This window comes from Zingiber officinale, chromosome 11B, assembly GCF_018446385.1.
Source record: "Zingiber officinale cultivar Zhangliang chromosome 11B, Zo_v1.1, whole genome shotgun sequence".
Taxonomy (NCBI): domain Eukaryota; kingdom Viridiplantae; phylum Streptophyta; class Magnoliopsida; order Zingiberales; family Zingiberaceae; genus Zingiber; species Zingiber officinale.
In genome coordinates, this window is record NC_056007.1 from 82,265,687 (window position 1) to 82,286,469 (window position 20,783).

A 20,783-nucleotide genomic window follows, 5' to 3' on the forward strand; every position below is an offset into this window, starting at 1 on the left:
GGTGGTGGTTTGAGCCTCATCACAACCTTATCTTCTGCTTTAAGCTGGGCCTCGGTTGCAGGTGGCGGAATGACGAGAGTGCCCCTGGCTTCTCCTACCTTCCATTCGCCGATTGGTGGCTTCGGTGGCAAGTGGCAAATGGTAGCTCAGGTCAACAGACACAACAAAGTGAGCAGGGTTTATATAGCATTAGCCTAAGGAGAAAGAATCAGGTGGGGAAAAAATTGGCATTTTTACTGCAAAATGGCGGAGATTTGAATATTCGATGGGTGCAGAGAGGATTGGGATGGAGGTGGGGGCTCAAATGGTCATTTGATGCCAATGGGAGTGGTAGTCAATTTAGCGAAAAGGAAACAGAGAAATGTTGCGGATGTGATCAGCAAAATTGTGGAGGAGAGAGAGAGGGGGAGAGAGAGAGAGAGAGAGAGAGAGAGAGAGAATAGCGACCGGTTCTCTTTTCTGTCTGCTATCGTCGCTCGTTCTTTAAATTTCTCCCTTTCCTAAATTTTATATTAATTCTTGCTCGCTCTTCCCTTTCAGAGGGCGATTGTAGGCGGAGGAGAGCAGCAGGAGAAGCAAAAAGGAGACAGGGGCAGACAGAGATGGAAGCGCCATGCCTGATGAGGAAGACAACGATGTGGATGCTCATGATCTAAATTAATCAAGAAATCTTTCCCTCTTCTTCCCGGAAATAGAATTCATCCATAGTAAGCACTGAGCAGTTGCAACCTCAAGCTTCGTGTCGGAATTAATTAAAGACGGAGGCTTTGTCTTTTCTGATTGAATATTTTTTTTCTGAATTATTTGGATTTCTTCTTCTTGTTTTGATCGTTTTTTTTTTCTTTGGCTTTGTAATTGGTTGGTGCGATGGGTGCAGCTTGCTTGGGAGCCAGCCAGCGAGAGGTGAGTTGGATAGGTTGCTCTTCGCGATGGTGGTGAAAGAGAGCGCAGTAATATGGGATCAGTAGCCACGCCGATCACCTTCGCCCGCCGCCTCCTCACCAGCTCGCTTCCATCGCCGGAGACTCCCATGTCCCAGGGCTTCCAGCAAAGCCTCTTCAGCTTCCCCGGCGCCACAGCCAACCGCGACCACGGCCAGCAGCAGCACATCAGGCGGAGCAAGCTTCGGGTGCAGCAGGGCTTCGATGCTGCCGGACACCCCGCGCTCGTCCCCATCGATGACCAGACCGACGACGAGACCGGCATATATGAGTCCGCCGCCGCAGAAGTCGGTGATGCCGGCGGGAACATGCTCTCCGAGATGTTCAATTTTCCGCCGCCTGGGATGGTGGCGACGATGGACCACCTGCACGCCAACCAGATCCCGGCGGGCGGATACCATGTTCCTTCAAGATCCGTGGCTATGGGCGCCGGGTTCTCTGCCGCCGCCGACTGGTACGGCCCAGGCCCAAATCGGCAACAACACGAACAGCAGCATTCGGTGGCGGCGGGTTTAAACTCCGACTCCGCCACCGCGATGCAGCTGTTCCTGATCAACCCGCCGGGGATGCAACCGCTGCCGCAACAGCATCGATCGCCATCTCCAACATCAGCCGCTTCTCTTCACACACACCAACCTTTTCATCAGTCTTTCGCCGAGAATCACTTTGGCGCCACCGGCCGGGTAGTCGAAGGCCAAGGCCTCTCTCTCTCGCTCTCTTCGTCCCTTCAGCAGCTAGAGATGGCCAAGGGCGCCGACGACCTACGCGTGAGAGAAGGTGCTGTCTTATACTTCAACAACCAACAACAAAGCCAGCCGCCGCATCAGCCCTCTCCCTTACACCTGCAAGGCCAGCAGTTACACGTTGGCTTCGGCGGCGTCGCCGGAGGCATGGGCGTGGCCAACGTGTTAAGAAACTCTAAGTACGCGAAGGTGGCTCAAGAACTATTGGAGGAATTCTGCAACGTGGGTAGGGGACAATTGAAACCGAATAAACTCAGCAAGCGCGGCAGTAGCTCTATATTCAACTCTAACCGTAACCCTAGCGGCGGCGGCGGCAGCGCTTCGACTTCGGCCGCAGCATCAACGTCTTCCTCCAAGGACGTGCCTGCCTTGTCCCCTGCCGACAGATTCGAGCACCAAAGGAAGAAGGCCAAGCTCATGTCCATGCTCGACGAGGCATGTATATATTCATATCAAATTATTTTAATTACTTAATTATTATTGATCTATCTCAGCTTCCTCGACTGATTCCTTCCTCTACACATCTTGATGCCGGAAAGTTGGCCGGAGGCCCAGCAGCCAGCCACACATATATAATTAAGCCCTTGCTTTTTGAGTCCATAGTTTCCTTACAAGTGGTTGAGGTGATTCTAGCTAATTGGGTTATTTTCAACGATATTTTTACTTATATACAGTGATCGTTGTACTTAAACCATACATTTCTGTTCACTAGGTGGGGAGGTGGATTTCCATTAGGGGTATTTTCATCAAGAAACCATATTAATTGCTCCAAGGCTACCTTTCTGCATGCGTGTGTGGTCAAATTAAATTAGCTAGCTAGCTAGTTTCTGGGTTGATCATGAGTTCTGTTCGTTCATCAAATCTTAGGCCGGCCAGTGCTGCATTTAACAACATGGCCATTGCATGGAAGCAGATCTATAGGAATAGGAGTTCAGTATTGGATCGAGTACTATCAGTGCATTATATATAGATCCTTATTCGAACAGTCCTCCTGTTCGTTCATCAAATCTTCAAATCTTAGGTAGGCTAGCTAGCTAGCTAGTACGTACTACACTTAACCGCATGTGCAGGAAGCATTCGAGCAGAAGAAGCAGAATAGAAGAAGCATGGTGGTTAAAAAATTAATTTTGGTCAGCCGCGTGGCTTCTAAAATGATTATGGCAATGTTAATACGGTAGCGTTAGTTTGTCTTTCTTCTTGCTCGATCGCTTTTTGCGATTACATCATGATTGTACGCAGCGGAGGCACGCACAGGAGGAAATTAATTATTGTACTTGGTTTGTGTTGCTCGCACAGCTCACATCCTCTCGACTTTTGGCAAGGGGCAGTTGATTCCCTGTCCTTTGCGTCCTCCGTGGTCCTCAATCAGACACTAGTAAAAATAATAATGTAACTACGTACGTACCAACGGGAAATTAATTACTGCAACTAACTAACTAACTAACTAGCTAGTTAATTAATCGGATCCTTATTTGGCAGGTGGAGAGGCGATACAACCACTACTGCGAGCAGATGCAGATGGTGGTGAACTCGTTCGACTCGGTGATGGGGTTCGGGGCGGCCACGCCGTACACGGCGCTGGCGCAGAAGGCGATGTCGCGGCATTTCCGGTGCCTCAAGGACGCGATCGCAGCGCAGCTGAAGCAGACATACGAGGTGCTGGGGGAGAAGGAGGGTGCGGGTGGTTCGGGCATCACCAAGGGGGAGACGCCGCGGCTGAAGATTCTGGACCAGAGCCTCCGGCAGCAGAGGGCGTTCAACCAGATGGGGATGATGGAGCAGGAGGCCTGGCGGCCGCAGCGCGGACTGCCGGAGCGCTCCGTCAACATCCTCAGAGGCTGGCTCTTCGAGCACTTCCTCCACCCGTACGTACTGCCTCTCCTTTTCTCTCTCTCTCTCTCTCTCTCTCTATATATATATATATATATATATATACACTCTTATTTGTTCTTCTTTTGGAGCTTCAATACGATTCGATATTACTGATTCTACTCTCATTTCAACTAATACAGTTCGCATTGCATTGATATTGTGAAAGATTGAGAGAAAATTTTATATAAATCCCTCTACATAGTGACTTTTGTGGTCATCTGATTCTAGTTATCGAATATCCTGCACGCCCTGCCCCTTTTCAAATAGCACATGTACCCATGCCTACTGTATAGCTGCCCTACACACTGCAAATTTTCCATAAAATTAGGTAAATTTAACCCATCCTGACTTTAGTAGAAGCACTTCTATCGATATTTCGAAATATATGTTCATTTTCAAATATATAATCTACTATCACGATCTAATTGTCACATATGTTCTCCTTTTATAGTTTAGTGATTGCACATGCATTAACTAAACATTTAATCTTCTTCTTTTCTCCAAAAAAAAAAAAAACAAAGTTAGACTATTCATTTCTAGATCTTCAAATTGCTGGATGTTCGAATTGCTTCCTTCCCATCAACACTCATTAGTATTGATGCATGCCCTAATGCTTACTTAGTCATTAAGATTTTGATCATATTGCATATGGTTTTTGATCTACGGGGGAACTCATGCTTTGATTCTTACTTCTTTAATTCTCTATAATTATAGTATCATAATACAGTTTAGATCTGTAACGGTAAGGCAGAGGAGGTCGACAGTCAGCATTTATTCATAGTTAAACACAAAACATTGCTAACAGTAGATTAAAGGAACTTTGTATCTATTCATTCAAACTGTAACAGTAAGGATTTCCCTCGACATTTTGAGGCACAAGGTCAGGCATGCAGACCCAGCGTCCTATATGCCGGATTATTTATTGCTTTCAATGATTTAGACCTTGTTGTCGAGGGGCACAGACCTTGTTGCTCGGTGGATTTTTTACTTCATGTATATATTTGTCTGCTGCAAGATTAATTGATTTCGTTGACCGGCTTGGTTTTGTTGTTAGATATCCGAGCGATGCAGATAAGCATTTTCTGGCGAGGCAAACTGGTTTGTCCCGGAACCAGGTCTGTCCTCGATCTTCTCTCTTAATCTTGCAAAATTTAATCAATCAAGTGAAGAAATTATTGCTAGCGGTTAATTAATTATATCGCTTTTAGGTGGCCAACTGGTTCATCAACGCAAGAGTGCGGCTGTGGAAACCAATGGTGGAGGAGATGTACCTACAAGAATCCAAAGAAGAAGGGGAGGACGAGGAGCTGGAGAAAGAGCCGAAGGAGCACGAGACCGAAGCGACCCGACAAAAACAACCGCACTCATCGGCCCAGCCAACGCAACTGAGACCCGATCAACCGGTTACTCACGCGCCGCCGGCAGCGGAAACCGACGCCTCCCAGAGCGCACCTTCGATGGCACGGCACCACCACCACTTCCCGCCCGCCTCCGACATCAACCACCACCCTTCGAGCCTCGCGGGAGGCGACGCCCTCCTCCCCGGCGCCGACGCGTTTGCCGCACAGGGCCATAACCTTGGCGACATGTACCAGCTAGCCGGAGGAGCGGCGGCGGCCGCAAGGTTCGGCGCCGGAGACGTGTCGCTCACCCTCGGACTGCGACACGCCGGCGGCGGCGGGAGCTCGTCGGAGAAGGGCAGGTTCTCTGTTAGGGACTTTAGCCACTGTTAATTAATTCGAAGTTATAAAATGAAGCGGGGTGAATAAACTAATTAATCAACCATTAAATCTGCATATGTATTGATGCCTCTTTGGTAGCTGCCTGCAACAAGTTAATTAAGATAGATATATATATATATAGGAAGAACATAGAAATTAGTGTATGATACAGAAGCCTTTTGCAGGTTTTCTCCATTAATTTTGTTGTCCATTTGTGTATCTGACAATATTTAACACAAACTGGTATTGGGAAGATAGTACAGTACTCTACAGGTAATTGCATTGTTAAATTTTATTGTCCTTTCTATTTGAAAGGGAAGAATGGAGTTTTATTTCTTCGAAGCTCTGAATCTGAAGTGAAAACAATCGGGCAATATTGATACAATTGGCTATCACCTGTATATTGATGAATAATTAATTCTCTTCCTTTATTCAAAAATACTTGGAAATCACAAATCAATCTTATGGTGGATGAGTTTCCCTTCACATGATTTACATGTCAAAGGGCTGTACTTTAGTTGTGTTTTCTTTTTTCTATTAAAAATTGTGTCGACCAAACTAAAACTTTGCATATTGCTGTCTTTAGATATATCATTTTGTCAAGAACATCTTAAAATTGTACCTGATCACTTGAACAAATAATAATTAAATTCTACTAGCATAATCCCTCACATCCAAACCTGTTGCGTTGAGACAGACAAAGAAATCATTTTCCTTAAATACAAATAGCTCAAGCTGTTGGTGTTGCCAAGAATAATTTAATCCTCAAAATGGTGCAGGTCAGAGCAATCCTTGATGGTTCAGGTGATCCATAGTTGGTGCAGTAGATCTCTCTGTTCTATATATTAAATCTTTCATTAGGAAAAACTGGAAGCATACAAAATTTATAATGTTGGCCAGGATCATCTTCTTCGTAGCAGTTGCGGCGGCCATACTAGTCGTGATCCTGCTGCCTCTGCTCTCGCCTCTTCCCGGGAAAGCAGAGGAGAGACAATTGGGGCCGTGGTTGGCCCTCTCGCTCTTCGTTCATATTCCCGCCGGCGGCGCAGCCTTGGGAAATCCACGTGGGGATAAAGCAAGCCTAGGTGGGGAAAACGCGTTCGTGTTCCGTCACAAGCTCAAGGAGGGACCGTCGAACACGTCCCGCGTCGTCGGCGAGGCGCAGGGCGTCGTAGTCCCGGTGCGGCAGAGGCAGCACGCCGAGCTATCAGCCTTTAACATCGTGCACCTTGCGCTGGACGCGCCGGCGTACAGGGGGAGCCTCGAAGTGGAGTCGAGGAGGGGCAGGAGGAGGGAGGAGCTGGTGGTGGTCGGAGGAACCGGGGCGTTTGCCTTCGCGAGAGGCTACGCGGATTTTGCGGCGGTGAGTTCTACCGCGGCCGTTTACCATTTGGATGTGCGGCTGAGATTACCGAGGAAGCCACCCACCATTCCTGGTCCGGGATGATCTTGACTGACCTGATCATTATTTTGCTTCTTCGTCAGTTTTGTAGGCAATTAATTAATTGAGCAATTACAAAACATGTGCCAAAGCCTAAATTAGGCTTTTCAAGTAACAGAAGATTATAACTGGAAGCTATCCCATCTGGATTAATTCATCACGGAGTAATTATATGCTTAACTTCATGTCCTTCAAACGAACAGAATTCGAACTTGCATATCAAAATCTTTAGGAGCTTAATTAGGCTTAAAGAACTTGAGCTTGAGGCGACTGTTTACCATGCTCCAAACACCGCCTATAGAGAAGCATACGCTGAAAGCTATGCCCAAGAGGCCGAGGCTCCAATTAAGATACCAGCTGAAGCTAAATCTCTGAGGCTTCTTTATCCGGATCCACATGAAACAGGGGTAAGCGAAGGTGACCGGGAGAGTGAGGCCACCCAAGAGGCCAGCAAGACTAGACAGGAAAGGAAGTGCTACTCCAATGAAGAACGAGATGAAGACATAAAATACTCGGAAGCCAGATCGAACCCAAATCGAGCAGGGTCGATTTGTTCGGCTTGTATAACCTGCTTCAAAGCTGTCAAAAACAGGCATGGAGTATATCTGAAAACTGCTGAGGCGGTTAAACACAACCAAGAGGAATGTTGTTGCTAGAAGCCCTCTTGGGATATCATGGCTGTGAAATAAATAAAGGGCATTTAGTATTCCTCCTCGAGGCATTTGGAAAACATATAAAGGTGCAAGAGGCAAATCATAATTCAGAAAATCTTTTAACAAGATGCGATATTCATTATCGACTAGCATACTTACTAGGTTACCATAAGCCCAGAAGCCTCCAATGGCAATAGGGAATAAACACATTGCTATTAGAAGATAGGCGACCTTGGCTCCCCTCCACATTGGAACATGTGCAGGATGTTTGAAAGTTGATGGCATTGTTGCCTGGAAACCAAGATATAACAATTTCTATAAGGTAGTAAAGAGGGTAAAGAAACTGTACCTTTCAATCCCACCACACTTTTACTAAAAAACTAGAAGCAATGTGATTGAAGCAACAAGAGCTCCATCTGTTCAAATGATTACTTGAGATCAGGAACTAAATACCTGGATTTCTAAAGCAAGATTGTGTCCCCTGAATGCAAATGCTATTATTCCAAAAGCATTCAAGATCAAAAAAGCAGCTGAACCAAAGGAAGATGAGGGCAGTGGCTGATAGGAGATGGAAGGGGGCCTTTCTTGGTTAACAGACAGTACCCAAGCCATCGTAGTGTATGTAATTGCTGTTACAGCTCCAACAAGTGAGAGACCAGCAATGGAGTTGAGGTTTGGGAGCTGAGATAGGACAATACACAAGATTGTGAATACAAGATACCACTCAACAGTTGAAAGTGAATTTGATGAGCAAAGAGTCCCGCAGACTATCTGGAAAAAGAGTTTCATGGTTTCGCCTCCAATTAAAATCAGAGCTGTTGCAGTTCCTGCTGATAAGTATACCGTTGGAAATAACGTAAGCCAAACACCTAATTTTTCTCCTGAAAACAACATAATTTACTGATTAGAAGTGTAGGGACCAGGGACAACCAATTTTGGTACATAATTCATGCATCATTAGCATCTGTACAGCTAGCAGACTGTATAATGATCAAAGTTGAAACAAGAACAAGAGACTTACATTACAGACATGCAAATTGTTCATGGGGTCTATTTTTAGCTTATTCAACTTTAACGAATCAACCTCAAGTTTAATTACAATATAAGAACTTTTTAGTGCAGGAAATGCTGTCATATCTTCCTTAGTTTGTTTTGAATATTTCAAAGAAAAATGATAATATGAAAACAGTTTAAGGCAATTGGAGCGTACCAACTAGCCTAGTAGTAAGGGTCTTCAAAATTTACCAGTAAGGGTCCTTAAAATTGTTGCTAAGGTTTTGGGTTCAAGACCTGCCTTCATCCCAATGTGAGCGTTTGCGGGATCCTCATAGCACAAAATGGGGGAAAACAATTAATTGCTTATATTTGTTTACATCCCTATATGCAAAATAAGTTAATTAGTTCAACTGGAATTGCCAAAATAACAAGGTAGGTAAATTTTCACTATTGTCCTTAAAGGAAGTTAATTCATGTATGTTTTAATAGCGCTTAAAACAAGAAAAAATAGGCTAAGATGAAATAGCATGTTCAAAACCAACCAACAACCTGAATCAATTAGAGTTGAAGATGTGGCATAGAAAGAAACAGCAGTAGTTAACTTATATAAAAGAGATTAAAGTTACCAGATTGTCTACTGGTTGCAGTTCAAATTAAATAAATGAAAGAGAAGCAGCCTCACCAAAAGCAGCTTGTGCAAGTTCCACATATCTGTTATATCTTCTGCCAGGCACCGCTTCATGTAACTTAACGAGAATCCAAAGAGTGTAAAGTTGCCAAAAGTAAGCTATAGTAAGAACTATTATGCCCCAACTCCTGCAGCACATGAAATAGACTTAGACAGTGAATTAATCATGTGACACCTTACTTAAATCTCTTCAAGCTTGAAATATAGATAACAGATTGAGGTTACAGGTTCAAAAAGATTATGGTCTCTAATATCTAAGTGACCGCCAATTCCATGAATGTAACTTTTACCAAAGCAAATTACAAATTGGTATCATAGAGACCATGAATCTGAAACTTCTCAGATTGTTATAGTATATCCTGATTAATTTTTGACTATTTCCTTGACAACTGATTGGTTAAGCTCTCATGGTTCACAGTTCACCTTGGCTGACTTAGTGTTTGGATCCGTCTTGCTTGTGGGATCACAAATATCTAATTGAACCTATTTAAGTTGACGCCATTCTAAGGTGTAAATGAATAATCACTTATCTAGAAGATAGAAAAGAGATAACATTCTATAGATATGATTTCGTAAATAAAGACTATGAACTAACAAGATCAGTGTATTAGTAGTTGCAATTCATAATATTGGTAGTTGTCATACTATCACAAAAAGGACAAAAAAAATCTAGAAAGACATCAAGCTTAAGCTTAATCAGTAAAATTTAAAAGATATAGAAGGCTGTCAAGGGATAAAAGGTTGTCAATGGATAAAGTTTAAATTTCATACAGAGTGCAATCACATAATTTGACTTAATAGATTTACGGCCAAACAAATTATACATTTGTTGTCGTATATGCTTCTAGTAATCACTTGGAACATGACTCTGTCTCCTATAGTTCTTTGCTAAAATACTAAGATGATGCTTGACTCGACTGTTAACTACACAAACTTAGATTGTGTAAGCCAATACGCCAGGTGATATTGGGCGCTGTACGAGCAAAATTCATGTTGACACCGAAATGACTTGAGAATGCTGAAAAGCAATTTATATCCATTTCCTCGTGACCTTCTTCAATCTGTCAATAACACGCAAGATGTGGTCCCATCACACCAATACATCAAAGTCACAGTGAAATAGTTGCATTTACCCTTCCTCATTTACCATTTAACATGCCCATGGAAATGGTGGCGAATCCTAACATCAAGGAAAGACGACACAAATTTGTGTCATGTGTTCTAAGCATCAAGGGATACTGCAATTGGGAAGTAACTAATAGAGCTTTATATTAAGGAGGAATTAATAAGAAATGAGACAAGAAGGACCATCCGAGTAAGGCGAAGGCAACGGGGAGGAGGAGGGCCTGGAATCCGATGCCGGCATTGAGGTTGTGGAAGGCGGCGTAGTGGGCGTTCCCGTTGCGGGACTCGGTGATGGGGAGCCACGCGTCCTGGGGGTTTAGCTTCGTCAGGTGGCCCACCTCCTCCAAGTAGCCTCGCAGGTTCACCAGCACGCGCTTCATCGGAGTCCCGACCGCCGACGATATCGACGGGCTAAGGAACCGCGGTGAGATCATCGCCGGTGTCGGCGTCCATGACTTGGCTGAGTAGGATCCGGCCGCCACGCTGCCGCCAGCCCCATGCCGCCGCGGCGACCGCTGGCCAGACGGACTCATCGTCTCCGGCGTCGACACCCCATGCGGGGTCGCCGGGATCGAGACCAGCTCCGACTCCGTCCCCATTCCCCTTTCCTCCATCTCCTCTTCCCTCGCCTCCCGCTGCGAAGAAATTCAGAGTCAGTGAGCGAGTGTTGCCAAATGACAAAACTACCCATTCACTAACCATGTACTGTCACTTAATTAGTCGTGTATTAGTAAAACCACGTGACGGCATTGGATTCCTTAGTTAGTTACCTACCTAATGCTATGTTTACTCGGATGGACGAATAAAGAAGGGAAAGGGATTCATCATCATGGAAACATATCTCTAAGGAAGGGAACAGAAAAAAATAGGATAAAAAGTAAGCAAGGAAAAGGAAAGTCAAGTAGACCGATCACAGCGAAGTCGTAAGGCTAGAACTCATGGCGAGGTCACGAGGTCAGACATCACCCGCGACCTTGCGAGGTCGGACCTCGACCACAACCTCGCTATGCGGAACACATCTATCATGCACACCCAATACGATATTGAGGAAGTTCAAGACCACTGCAACTGTCTCTGTATTGTCTCTCTCTCATCTTTGTTTTTGCTCAGCAAGGGTAGTTATTTTCTTACTTTCAGTTTCACAGTAGGAGATTGTTGCCCTCTACAATCACTTCTACCAGCTCGATCGCACTGTCAAAGGCTTTATATCCTTTAATGAGTTCTTCTCTATTCCCAGTTCTCTCTCAATCCCTCTCAAATCCGTCATTTTCATCATATTCTTACTCTTTGAATTTCTCCACTGTTAGTTCTCAGTTATCTTTTTTTTTCTGCTTTATTTTGTTTGTGTAGAGACTGCTTAAGATGGTTGATGGGTTAAATTTCAAGGACTTCGCCACCTTCTTGTTGGCATTTTTAGCCAGCAAGTCGTGGTCGCGAGGCCGAACCTCTGCTCCTAGCTATTGTAATTCCTGACAGCGAGGGAGGGGAGAAGGAGAGGGGCGGGAGGAAGGGAAGTAGAAGAGGAGGTGGAGAGGACCAGATACACTCTGGGATAGGAAAGATTATTTGGTGTTGCAGACGGAGTGCTCCGGTGAGGAGTCGAAGGAGAAGGCAAGGGAGTTTGTGAGATGGTACGTTTTTAGCTCGCTTCCGCTCGATTTTAAAGAGATGAAAAAAAAAGGTACAAATAATTAACTAATGAATTAGAGATTTATCCATCCATTATTTTTTACATGTAAACCGAAATAAGGATCTTGAATCTCATGTAATCAATCTCTTTCTTCATTCACGTGGTAAAAAGATGATTTACTTACCTCCAACATCTCCATCATTCATTCACGCTTTCAAGTAAACTAACTCACTTTCTATCTATGTACCTGTATTTACCTCCCTCCATATTCGTGGGACCGGCTCTAGGGGGGCCGCTGATGTAGCGGTTCCATATTTTTTTCAAGTAAACTAGCTGCCCCCGCGGGCTGGATCAACCGGTTAAGGCGTGGCATCCTTGCACAATGAATTGTAGGGTCGAAAGTCCACGGACGCGCACTGAATGAATAATCTGGGCCGACTGCGTTAAATTCCGAAGACACCACGCTTTATCCGGGCCAGCATTCACCGTTGATTTACCTCCTCCTAGAATCCCTGTGGGGTCAGGCCTAGGGGCTGTTGGACGACGGGACCCGCCTTTTACACAATTTCAAGTAAACTAGCTATAAATGTCTCCTGTCGAGTTTATCGGATTCGGAGCTTATGTAAGGCATCCGATAAAATAAATCAAATATGGATGGTTTACCGGAGGACAGGATTGTAATTTAAGTGATAATTATTTGATACAGCAGAGCAAAGGAAAGAGGGGCCCGCTCGGAACGCGACGCCACTCCTCCCCTTACAAAGGTACTATCGGCCCCCGCACTGCACCTGGTGAGGCCCCAGCATGCGCGTGCCTATTGACGCAAAGGCCTCTAAACGGTTGGGACGCTTCGTCGTGTGACGGTCATTCTGAGAAAGCTGAACGAACGTGGGGTCCAGCGCTTAAAATGGAGAAGAACGCCGAAGCGATGCGTCGAAACCAGCATCTGCTGGCCTCCATCTATTAATATCGTTGAATACTTGACACATTTCAGCAGTTCTGTTCCTTTCTTTCCGCTGAAATGTTTTTGTAGCGAGAGCGTGCACTCCTGGTTCCCTGTAAAGTCGATAGGGATGTTAAAAATAAATTCGATCCATTAATCCTGTTTGAACAGAGTCTCTTTTAAAAAAAAAGTTTGGATTAATGATTTTCAAATTCGGATCAGAATTGGATTGAGGGTTTTGGATCAATTTAGTTTTGGATCAGATTTAGATCAAATTCGAATTGATCTTTAGATTAAGATTTAGGAATTTTTTAGATTAACTTAAATTTTATTTTAAAAATTAAAATATTTTGGATACATAAATAACAGAATATAAAATATTTAGATAAAAATGAAAAATAATAAAAAAAAGTTTTTTTTAGTTGGACGAGTTATACTGATTATCCGGTTACGTGTTCAAATTTATAATTTTTAGATTGAAAAAAAAATCTCAATCAAATTCAGATTGAGATTGTTTTAATAATCGATGTTCAATCCAATCTTAACCATTCAATTCATGCAAATTAATATCCCTTAGGGTATGTTTGGTTCAAATCATCATGTATAACCTTGGTTATGTGATTATCAGATAATCACATAACCAAGGTTATAGGGAATAAAACATAACCAAATGTTGTTTGGTTCAACTTAGGTAATGCAACAAAAACTTGTTTGTTTGAAAGTTTTAATGAATACCCTACTTTAATATTTTATCGTATTACCCTCAGTTACAAAACTAACTATACATAATAATAATAATAATAATAATATTATTATTATTATTATTATTATTATTTATTTATTAATATTTTTTTACTTTTCTTTTTCTTGTATATTTTTTTACTTTTTTATGTGTTTTTTTTATTTTTTAATATTTTTATATTTTATATTTTTTTACATTTTTTTTTTATTTTTATTTATTTATTTATTTTTAATTTTTTTAAAAAATTTTAAATTTTAATTTTTTTTTTAAAATTTTAAATTTTTTTAACATTTTTTAAATTTTTATTTTTAAAATTTATATTTTTTATTTTTTTTAAAATTTTTTATTTTTTTAAAAAATAAATTTTAAAAATTTTTAAAACATTTTTTAATATTTTTTTACATTTTTTCATGTTTTTTTTTATCGGAGGGTATTTTTGGTAAAAAAAAATTTGTTAACCCCGGAATCAAGAAAAACTTTAGTTTTCTGAGGTTTTCCGATTCCGAGCTGCATGACCCTTTTGCTGACGTGTCGGGCATGGAACATTAATTGGGAATCATCGAATACCTAAACCAAACAAGGTTTTTGTTGATAACCTTGGATGGATAACCAAGATTATCAAGAATAACCCTGAACCAAACACACCCTAAAAGTTGATATCTTTTTCCCGGTGTTCTTTACGGAGGTAAATTATTATTAGATTTTTTAAGAATGACAAAAGTAAATGAGATTAACTATTTATTTCTCTCTTCCTTCTCATAAAGCAAACAAGCCTTTAGAATTCCAAAAAGATTGCATTGAAATACCTAAACTGATGTATTCGAAATCTCCTAGTTTATCATTGGTTTTAACCTCCATGAGAGTTCAAGTAAAGCAACCTCATTAATTTGTCATGAGCTTCTGCTAAGTAATTTATATATGGACTTTCTGTTAATGATAAATGATCCAAAGTTGATTATGAAGTCAGTGGGTTGATAAGATGACAATTAGTGGGAACAGTGGTGGTTAGTGGCAAATATCTGTTCAATGTATTTAGTAGTTGTAGAGTTAAAGGAGTCGGATTATGGAGTTAGTGACTTAATTGAGTTGTGTAATTAGCAGGGGCATAGCCAGCAGTATTTTTCCTGGTGGGCACTGGGCAAAATGTTTTTACATATTAATTTGAACTTCACATAATAAAAATAAAAGAAACTAAATAAACATACCGAATTCTTATTTAAGTCGTATTTTGTGATTTTTCAATACATCAAACTTGTTTATGATAAATTCTGTATCAATACCTGAAGCAATATCCCTCTCTATATAAACAACCATGGTATTGGCCATAAGGTCATTTTCCATTTTATTACGAAGTGTCGTCTTAATGAGTTTCATCCCTGAAAAGGCTCGTTCTGTAGTTGCTGTAGAAACTGGAAGAGTCAAAACCAATCGAACCAACCTATCAATCAAAGGATAGATAACTGACTTTGTCGTTCTGGCCAATGTTTGGCACAAATGATGCAAAGAATTAAGATTCTGAAACTGCGCATGACGCGGTATATCAAATTTATAATGATCTAATTCTCTCTCCAAATCTCCTCTTTCTTCTAGATTGAAATCATAGTAGTAAAATTTATCAACAAGAGAACAAATGTCAGGCAGAGAAAATGATTTGAATCCATCAACGGGACTCAAAGCATTACTGAGAGTAAGAAGTTCTATTGTGCCCTCTGGAAATCTTTCATTCAATTCCATCAACTGAAAATCTATTACTGCATTAAATATTTCAAAATGATAGTGATCATGGACTGTTATATTGTTTTTTTGCTGGCAAGAACGTTTTGTACCTCGTGTGTAGCAATCATCAAAGTCTGGCACCTCAACATCATTGCTTTCACAAAACTTCAACACACTCCAAAGAAATCCTTCCCATCTATCATCTCGGATTTGTTGAAGATTTAGTCTAGTAGTAGAAACCAAATTTATAGCATTCAAAATATCTATGTCATTCTTCTGTAATGTCTGACACAACTTATCTGATATTCCCAAAACTTCATGCATCAGAAATAATACAAATACAAAGTCAAATGATTTTATATCCAAGTACAAACCTTTAGCCTCTCCTCGAATGTTACTATTGGGACCTTTGTCGACAAGATCTTGAAGAAGTGTACTCACTGAACCAAACAAACTAATGAATCTCCTAACAGAGTTGAAATGTGAACTCCAACGAGTAGCTCCAGCTCGTACCAAAGAACAATCTTGATTAGATCCAGTACCAGTGTCAATTTCTCCCAATTTTATCAAATCATTAATTTCAGCTTTTCGGATAGATTTCAATTGAAACTGACGTTTAGCAGATGAACCAACAAAATTAATAGCCGAAGTTAATGTTGAAAAGAAACGCCACACATCATGCACCTCTTTAGAAACTGCAACTAAAGCAAGTTGTAGTCTATGAGCAAAACAATGAATATAATAAGCATGTGGAGAATCTTTAAGAAATAAAACCTGGAGTCCATTCCATTCCCCACGCATATTACTTGCGCCATCATAGCCTTGCCCCCTTAGATTTTCAGTTAATAGATTGTATTGGTTGAATACATTGCATATCTCTTTTTTCAAAGTTAATGCACTTGTATTCTCAACGTGAACAACTTCAAAAAATCGTTCTCTAATGAACCCATCCCGATCAACATATCTTAAAATGATAGTCATTTGTTCTTTACTTGACTCATCAATTGCTTCATCAACGAGGATACAAAACTTGGCTTCTCCAATTTTTGCACGAATTTTATCCCTCACAATATCAGCAATAATTTTCAAAATCTCTCTTTGAATTTCTGGTGATGTGTACTTTGCATTTTTAGATGCTTTTTCCAAAGTACTACCAATTTCTGGATTCATTCTTCCCAACAAAGCTACCAATTCCAAATAATTTCCACAGTTTTTAGAGGTAATTGATTCATCATGACCCCTAAAAGCACAACCTTGCATAGCAAGAAACTTCACACTTTCTATGGACACCTTTAAGAGCAACCGATTTTGCTCAATTTGCTTAGAAGATTGTTTTTCTAATCTTCTATCAATATGCTGATCAAGATTTTTCAAATCTCCCCATTTTGGCATGGCAAAGCTATGTCTTGAATTCCCATCTCCTTCATGTCTCTTGAATGGACAATTTTTACAATTAACTCTTTTCCAATTTTTAAATCCCGTGACAGTGAATGTGTCAAATTGTGCTGAGTTAGTGTCAAAAACAAAGCAAGGGAAACAAAATGCACTTTGTTTCTCAATAGAAAATTCAAGCCAAGGATATATTTGAAACCAAGAAGATTGGAATCTACGCTTTTGACCTTCACATTCAGTAAAAGGATAATCATATATAGGTTGAATTGACCCTTTATCAATATATGCTCTTCTTACCTCATCTTGAAGTTCAATGGGATGTTGTAAAATTGGGATGCGAATTCCAGGATCAGAAACATATTGCAAATTGTTACTCGAATTCGAAAGCGGTTCATCAAGAGTCTCATTTTCAAGTCTTGGTCTTTTAGTAGATGTTGGTTCTGAAATACAAGGAGATATGTTATTTGGCCCATTTAAATCACTTGTTGATTCATCATTCTTTTTTCTGAAGAAATCAAAGATTTTTTGATTCTTCATTGTAATATTTCACCTGTAATCAAAATAAATTTTGTAAGTCTAAATTATTTAAGCTAATTCAATTCAAATTGCAAATTCTTTACTTTTTTTTTAACCTATAATATAAGTTCAATTAAAAAGAATCAGCACAATTATAAATATAAAATAACAAGTAAAATCATTTTTCAAAAATAATTTTTTAAAAAATACACTTCGAATATGTGGGAAGCTAACAAATGAAACAAATTTGTCTACATTTTCAAATATGAAGATAAAAATTTCAACCGTACACAACATTTTCAAATTTCAACCCTAAAAATTTTCACAAATTTATCTTCTTTGAACAAATATAAACTAGATATCAATGTTTACATTTTCAATCCTAAATATTAGAAATTTTAAAATCCCCAATGTTCAATTTCAACCCTAGAAAATAAAAATCTTAATATATTCACATAATATTAAAAAAACATAATCTATATACTGTGTAATTGATTATACTATTTGATCCTGTCCGAATCAGAAGTCAAATGACGCTGGGGACGTGGCGCTCCCTGCTGGATCCTCGAGTGCTCCGGCGAACCTGCAACAAAACCGAACCGGGAGGGGTGTCTCGGCGACGGCCCTCCGACGCTCAAGTCAGGCGAGGAATAACAAAGAGGTGGCTTCCGAGATTCCAAAACAGCGTACCTCTGGTGAAGAAAGGGAGGCCTTATATAGACCTCTCGAAAGAGCCTGGGCGCGCCAATCAAAGCAATCACCTGCTTTCGACCATGCCCAGGTATGGGTTTGTCAGAAGGACATCCATAAGGCCATACCGCTACTGTATCAACCTCTCCATGATGTGACGGCGAGATCCTCCATCGTGCAATCTTGTGTACGGCCTAATCATCAGACATGCCTTTGCTGACATCCCCTATCCCGAGCCGAACGAATAGGCCGCTCGACTAATCTTTGTATCCTCGCCCTTATGCTGGCCGAGCGGACTACCCGCTCGGCCCTTCGGTCCCAGCCGGGCAGACACCCGCTCGGCCATTCAGTCTTCCCGCCTTGGCGTCGGAAACCCAAGCTCATGGCTGGGTTATCTCTGGCTCCGCTCGGACCTGCTCAACGGCTCGGCGCGGCCATTACCCGCTTAGTCAGCCCTCCATCTGTCCTCAGCCTTTTTCGTATAAAGCCTTCATCTTCGCCTTTACGCCGCATTCTCTGTTTCATTGTGCTTCCTCCGTCGAAGGTGCCCGCGGCTGCATCATTCCGGCTGTCCCAGTTCTTGCCTCTTGGTGGTTTTCGGTTTTCTGGTGCTCTTCTCCATTCATCCTCCCTCAGTCAGCTTCTCCCTTCCTTTCGTTCGGCCTTTCCCTTTCGCGTGGGACTTCTTTCGTTCCCTTGCTTGCGAACTTTTATCTGTCCTCCGTTTCCGAGTTTCTTTCGGCTTCCTTCCTTCTTTTTCTTGGTACTTTAGTCATGGCAAGCACTTCCGTACCCACTGTTGATGTTCATGGCCCTTGGTATCTGACCATGGAGAGTCGGTTTGATGAAGAGGGCGCTCGGCGTCTTGTTCGGACGTATGGGATTCCTGATGACCATGAAATAGTTATAGCCGACCCGACCGACCGGCCCCATGACCCTCCGATCGGTACAGTTTGTTTTTTTCTAGACCAATTCCAGGGCGGCCTTAGATTTCCCACCCATCCATTTGTTTTGGAAGTTTGTAATTATTTTCGCATCCCGCTCGGCCAACTTGTGCCGAACGGGGTGGTCGTCCTCTTTAAGCTGCACAGTATCCCACTCGACCCCCAAATATTCCACTACTTCTTCTACCCCAAACAATCCGAGTTGGGTACTTTTATTTTCCAAAGTAGAATAGGCTTCAAATTTTTTGAGAATATGCCGACCTCCAACAAGCACTGGAAGGAGTTCTTCTTCTATATACGACTTCCCGGGCGGCCATCATTCAGAACCAAATGGCAGACCGCTGTGCCGACCCAGCCGGAGCTCGGCAAATTCAGAAGCAATCCAGCCTACCTTCATGCGGCGAACTGGTTGTCCGGTCAGCGGTACAAAATCGACCAGTTGCTTCTCAAGGGGGTGTTGTATATTTTTGGATTATCTCCCGTTCGGGCCAATCTCCCCTACCGCATGGGTAAGGACTCTTTACTCCCTTAGCCTTTTTTGTCTAACTGATTTTTATTTCTTCCACTGCAGCTGAAGTCATGTGGCGCTCCAAGGCTACAGCTCATCTGAAATTGAAGGCCGTGGAAATTGAGGCGGCTACCAAAAAAGAGCTCGCCGAGCGGGGTCTCATCCCCAGCCGCCCGGCAGATGCAGGAGAGGGGGGGGCACAGTCCGCCCCTGAAACAGAAGTTGCCCCATCCGCTTCGACGGAGGTCGAGGCGGATCCTGTTTCCTCTGCCCCCGCCGAGCTAGGAGTCCCCCAGGTCGGGGATCCACCACTGGAAGTTCGGCGAAAACGTCGAAGAGACTCCAGCCTTCCGCCGACCCAAGAGGGCGAGCCACAGGCGCCGACCGGGGTCGCTTCGCCAGACCGCACGCCGTCGCGGATCGGGAGCCCAGTGGCCTCGCCCACCGCACAGCCCTCTGGCTCTCCTCCACGGACTCGTCGTCGCTTACGACGGTTGGGAGAAACTTCAACCATAGGGGAGTCCTCGGGCCAGGCGACTGCGGCTGAGGAAGTGCCGTCCGGCCACCCGACCATCAAGACTACCCTTCGATTCCCCTCGGAGGAATATTTATTGTCCGCCGATCGGCCATCAAGCCCCGTTCATGAAGTAACCCTGACGGGTCCGCTCGCCAAGCTTTTCGAGGACGCGCAGATTCAGGTGGCCCTCATGACGCCCAAGCAGCTTGGCGATAACAACATGCAGCAGGCCACTTAGGTAAATTCATTTTTCTTCCTGTGCCCTGCTACTGTTTGGTTCCTGATTTTATTATTTCCCTTACAGCGTTGGGCTGAGCAAATCGCCACTAGCCATCGGCTAGCCGAGCTGGAGGATCTCCTGGAAAAACTCCAAGTGTCGGGGGGTCCGTCGGCCGAGCGGGAGAAACAAGTCCTCGAGGCCGAACAGCAGAAGGCCGCCGACCTGGCTACAGAGGTGGCTCGGCTAGAGGGCCAAGTCAAGAAGCGCGAAGCGGAGGCCAAACGCGCTACTGCCCGGAAGAAACGAGCGGTAGCTGATCTGGATAAGATGAAAGTAGATGTCCGTGCGCTAGATCAGCGATCCAAGGATCTGGAGGCCTAGCTGAACGCCGAGCGGGAGGTCCGTTCGGCAGAACGCACAAAGGCTGAGGTGGACTTGAAGGCAGTCCAAGATTCCTTAACCGCCTCCCGGGCGGTTCTCAAAAAATATAAGGAGGGAGAGCCGAATCGCTTAGCAGCAGCGCGCCAAGCATACCTCCGCTCGGAACGGTTCGGCGCAAAATTCGGCGGCAACGTCTCCTCAACTTTCGCCGAGGCGGTCAAGGTCACCATGGCGTACTTGAAAAAGGGTGGCCACCTTCCTGCAGGAATGCACATTCCCGCCTCCGACCTGGCGACCATGATAGATGATATCCCGGACGACTTCTTCAACTTCGAAGACCCTGAGTGAGGAGTGTTTCTTGTCTGTACCTTGTTTTTTAAGTTTCCTAAGCCCAGCGCAGCTTT

The 20,783-nt window shown here is 43.0% G+C and overlaps 4 protein-coding genes across 6 annotated transcripts in view; 2 read left to right on the forward strand and 2 right to left on the reverse strand.

Moving 5' to 3' along the window:
- Positions 1 to 340: 340 nt before the first annotated feature.
- LOC122033427 (BEL1-like homeodomain protein 4) lies at positions 341 to 5,559 on the forward strand. 3 transcript variants are annotated; one of them, XM_042592448.1, is made up of 6 exons: positions 341 to 449; positions 541 to 707; positions 878 to 2,119; positions 3,164 to 3,549; positions 4,611 to 4,671; positions 4,765 to 5,559. In XM_042592448.1, the coding sequence occupies exons 3-6, from the start codon at positions 956 to 958 to the stop codon at positions 5,287 to 5,289; spliced, it is 2,136 nt and encodes a 711-aa protein (XP_042448382.1). In that variant the 5' UTR covers positions 341 to 449; positions 541 to 707; positions 878 to 955; the 3' UTR covers positions 5,290 to 5,559. The 3 variants fall into 3 exon arrangements, with proteins under 3 accessions (XP_042448382.1, XP_042448380.1, XP_042448379.1); XM_042592446.1 differs by having other exon boundaries at positions 364 to 461; XM_042592445.1 differs by lacking the exon at positions 341 to 449 and having other exon boundaries at positions 499 to 707.
- Positions 5,560 to 6,166: 607 nt separating this feature from the next.
- Positions 6,167 to 6,724, forward strand: LOC122034092 (pterocarpan synthase 1). Its single transcript, XM_042593219.1, has one exon. It carries the CDS (start codon positions 6,167 to 6,169, stop codon positions 6,722 to 6,724), a length of 558 nt encoding a protein of 185 aa, XP_042449153.1.
- Positions 6,725 to 6,843: 119 nt separating this feature from the next.
- Positions 6,844 to 10,806, reverse strand: LOC122033428 (lysine histidine transporter-like 8). Its single transcript, XM_042592449.1, has 5 exons — positions 10,364 to 10,806; positions 9,050 to 9,183; positions 7,825 to 8,252; positions 7,532 to 7,662; positions 6,844 to 7,441 (listed from the first exon to the last, which is right to left on the reverse strand). The coding sequence occupies exons 1-5, from the start codon at positions 10,792 to 10,794 to the stop codon at positions 6,955 to 6,957; spliced, it is 1,611 nt and encodes a 536-aa protein (XP_042448383.1). The 5' UTR covers positions 10,795 to 10,806; the 3' UTR covers positions 6,844 to 6,954.
- Positions 10,807 to 12,642: 1,836 nt separating this feature from the next.
- Positions 12,643 to 20,783, reverse strand: part of LOC122034093 (zinc finger MYM-type protein 1-like) — a 37,226-nt gene continuing 29,085 nt past the window's right edge. Inside the window, exons 3-5 of the mRNA XM_042593220.1 lie at positions 16,901 to 17,043; positions 14,776 to 16,642; positions 12,643 to 12,866 (exon numbers count right to left, since the gene is read on the reverse strand). Coding sequence (XP_042449154.1) covers positions 12,643 to 12,866; positions 14,776 to 16,642; positions 16,901 to 17,043 — 2,234 coding nt within the window. The remainder of the gene's footprint in view (positions 12,867 to 14,775; positions 16,643 to 16,900; positions 17,044 to 20,783) is intronic.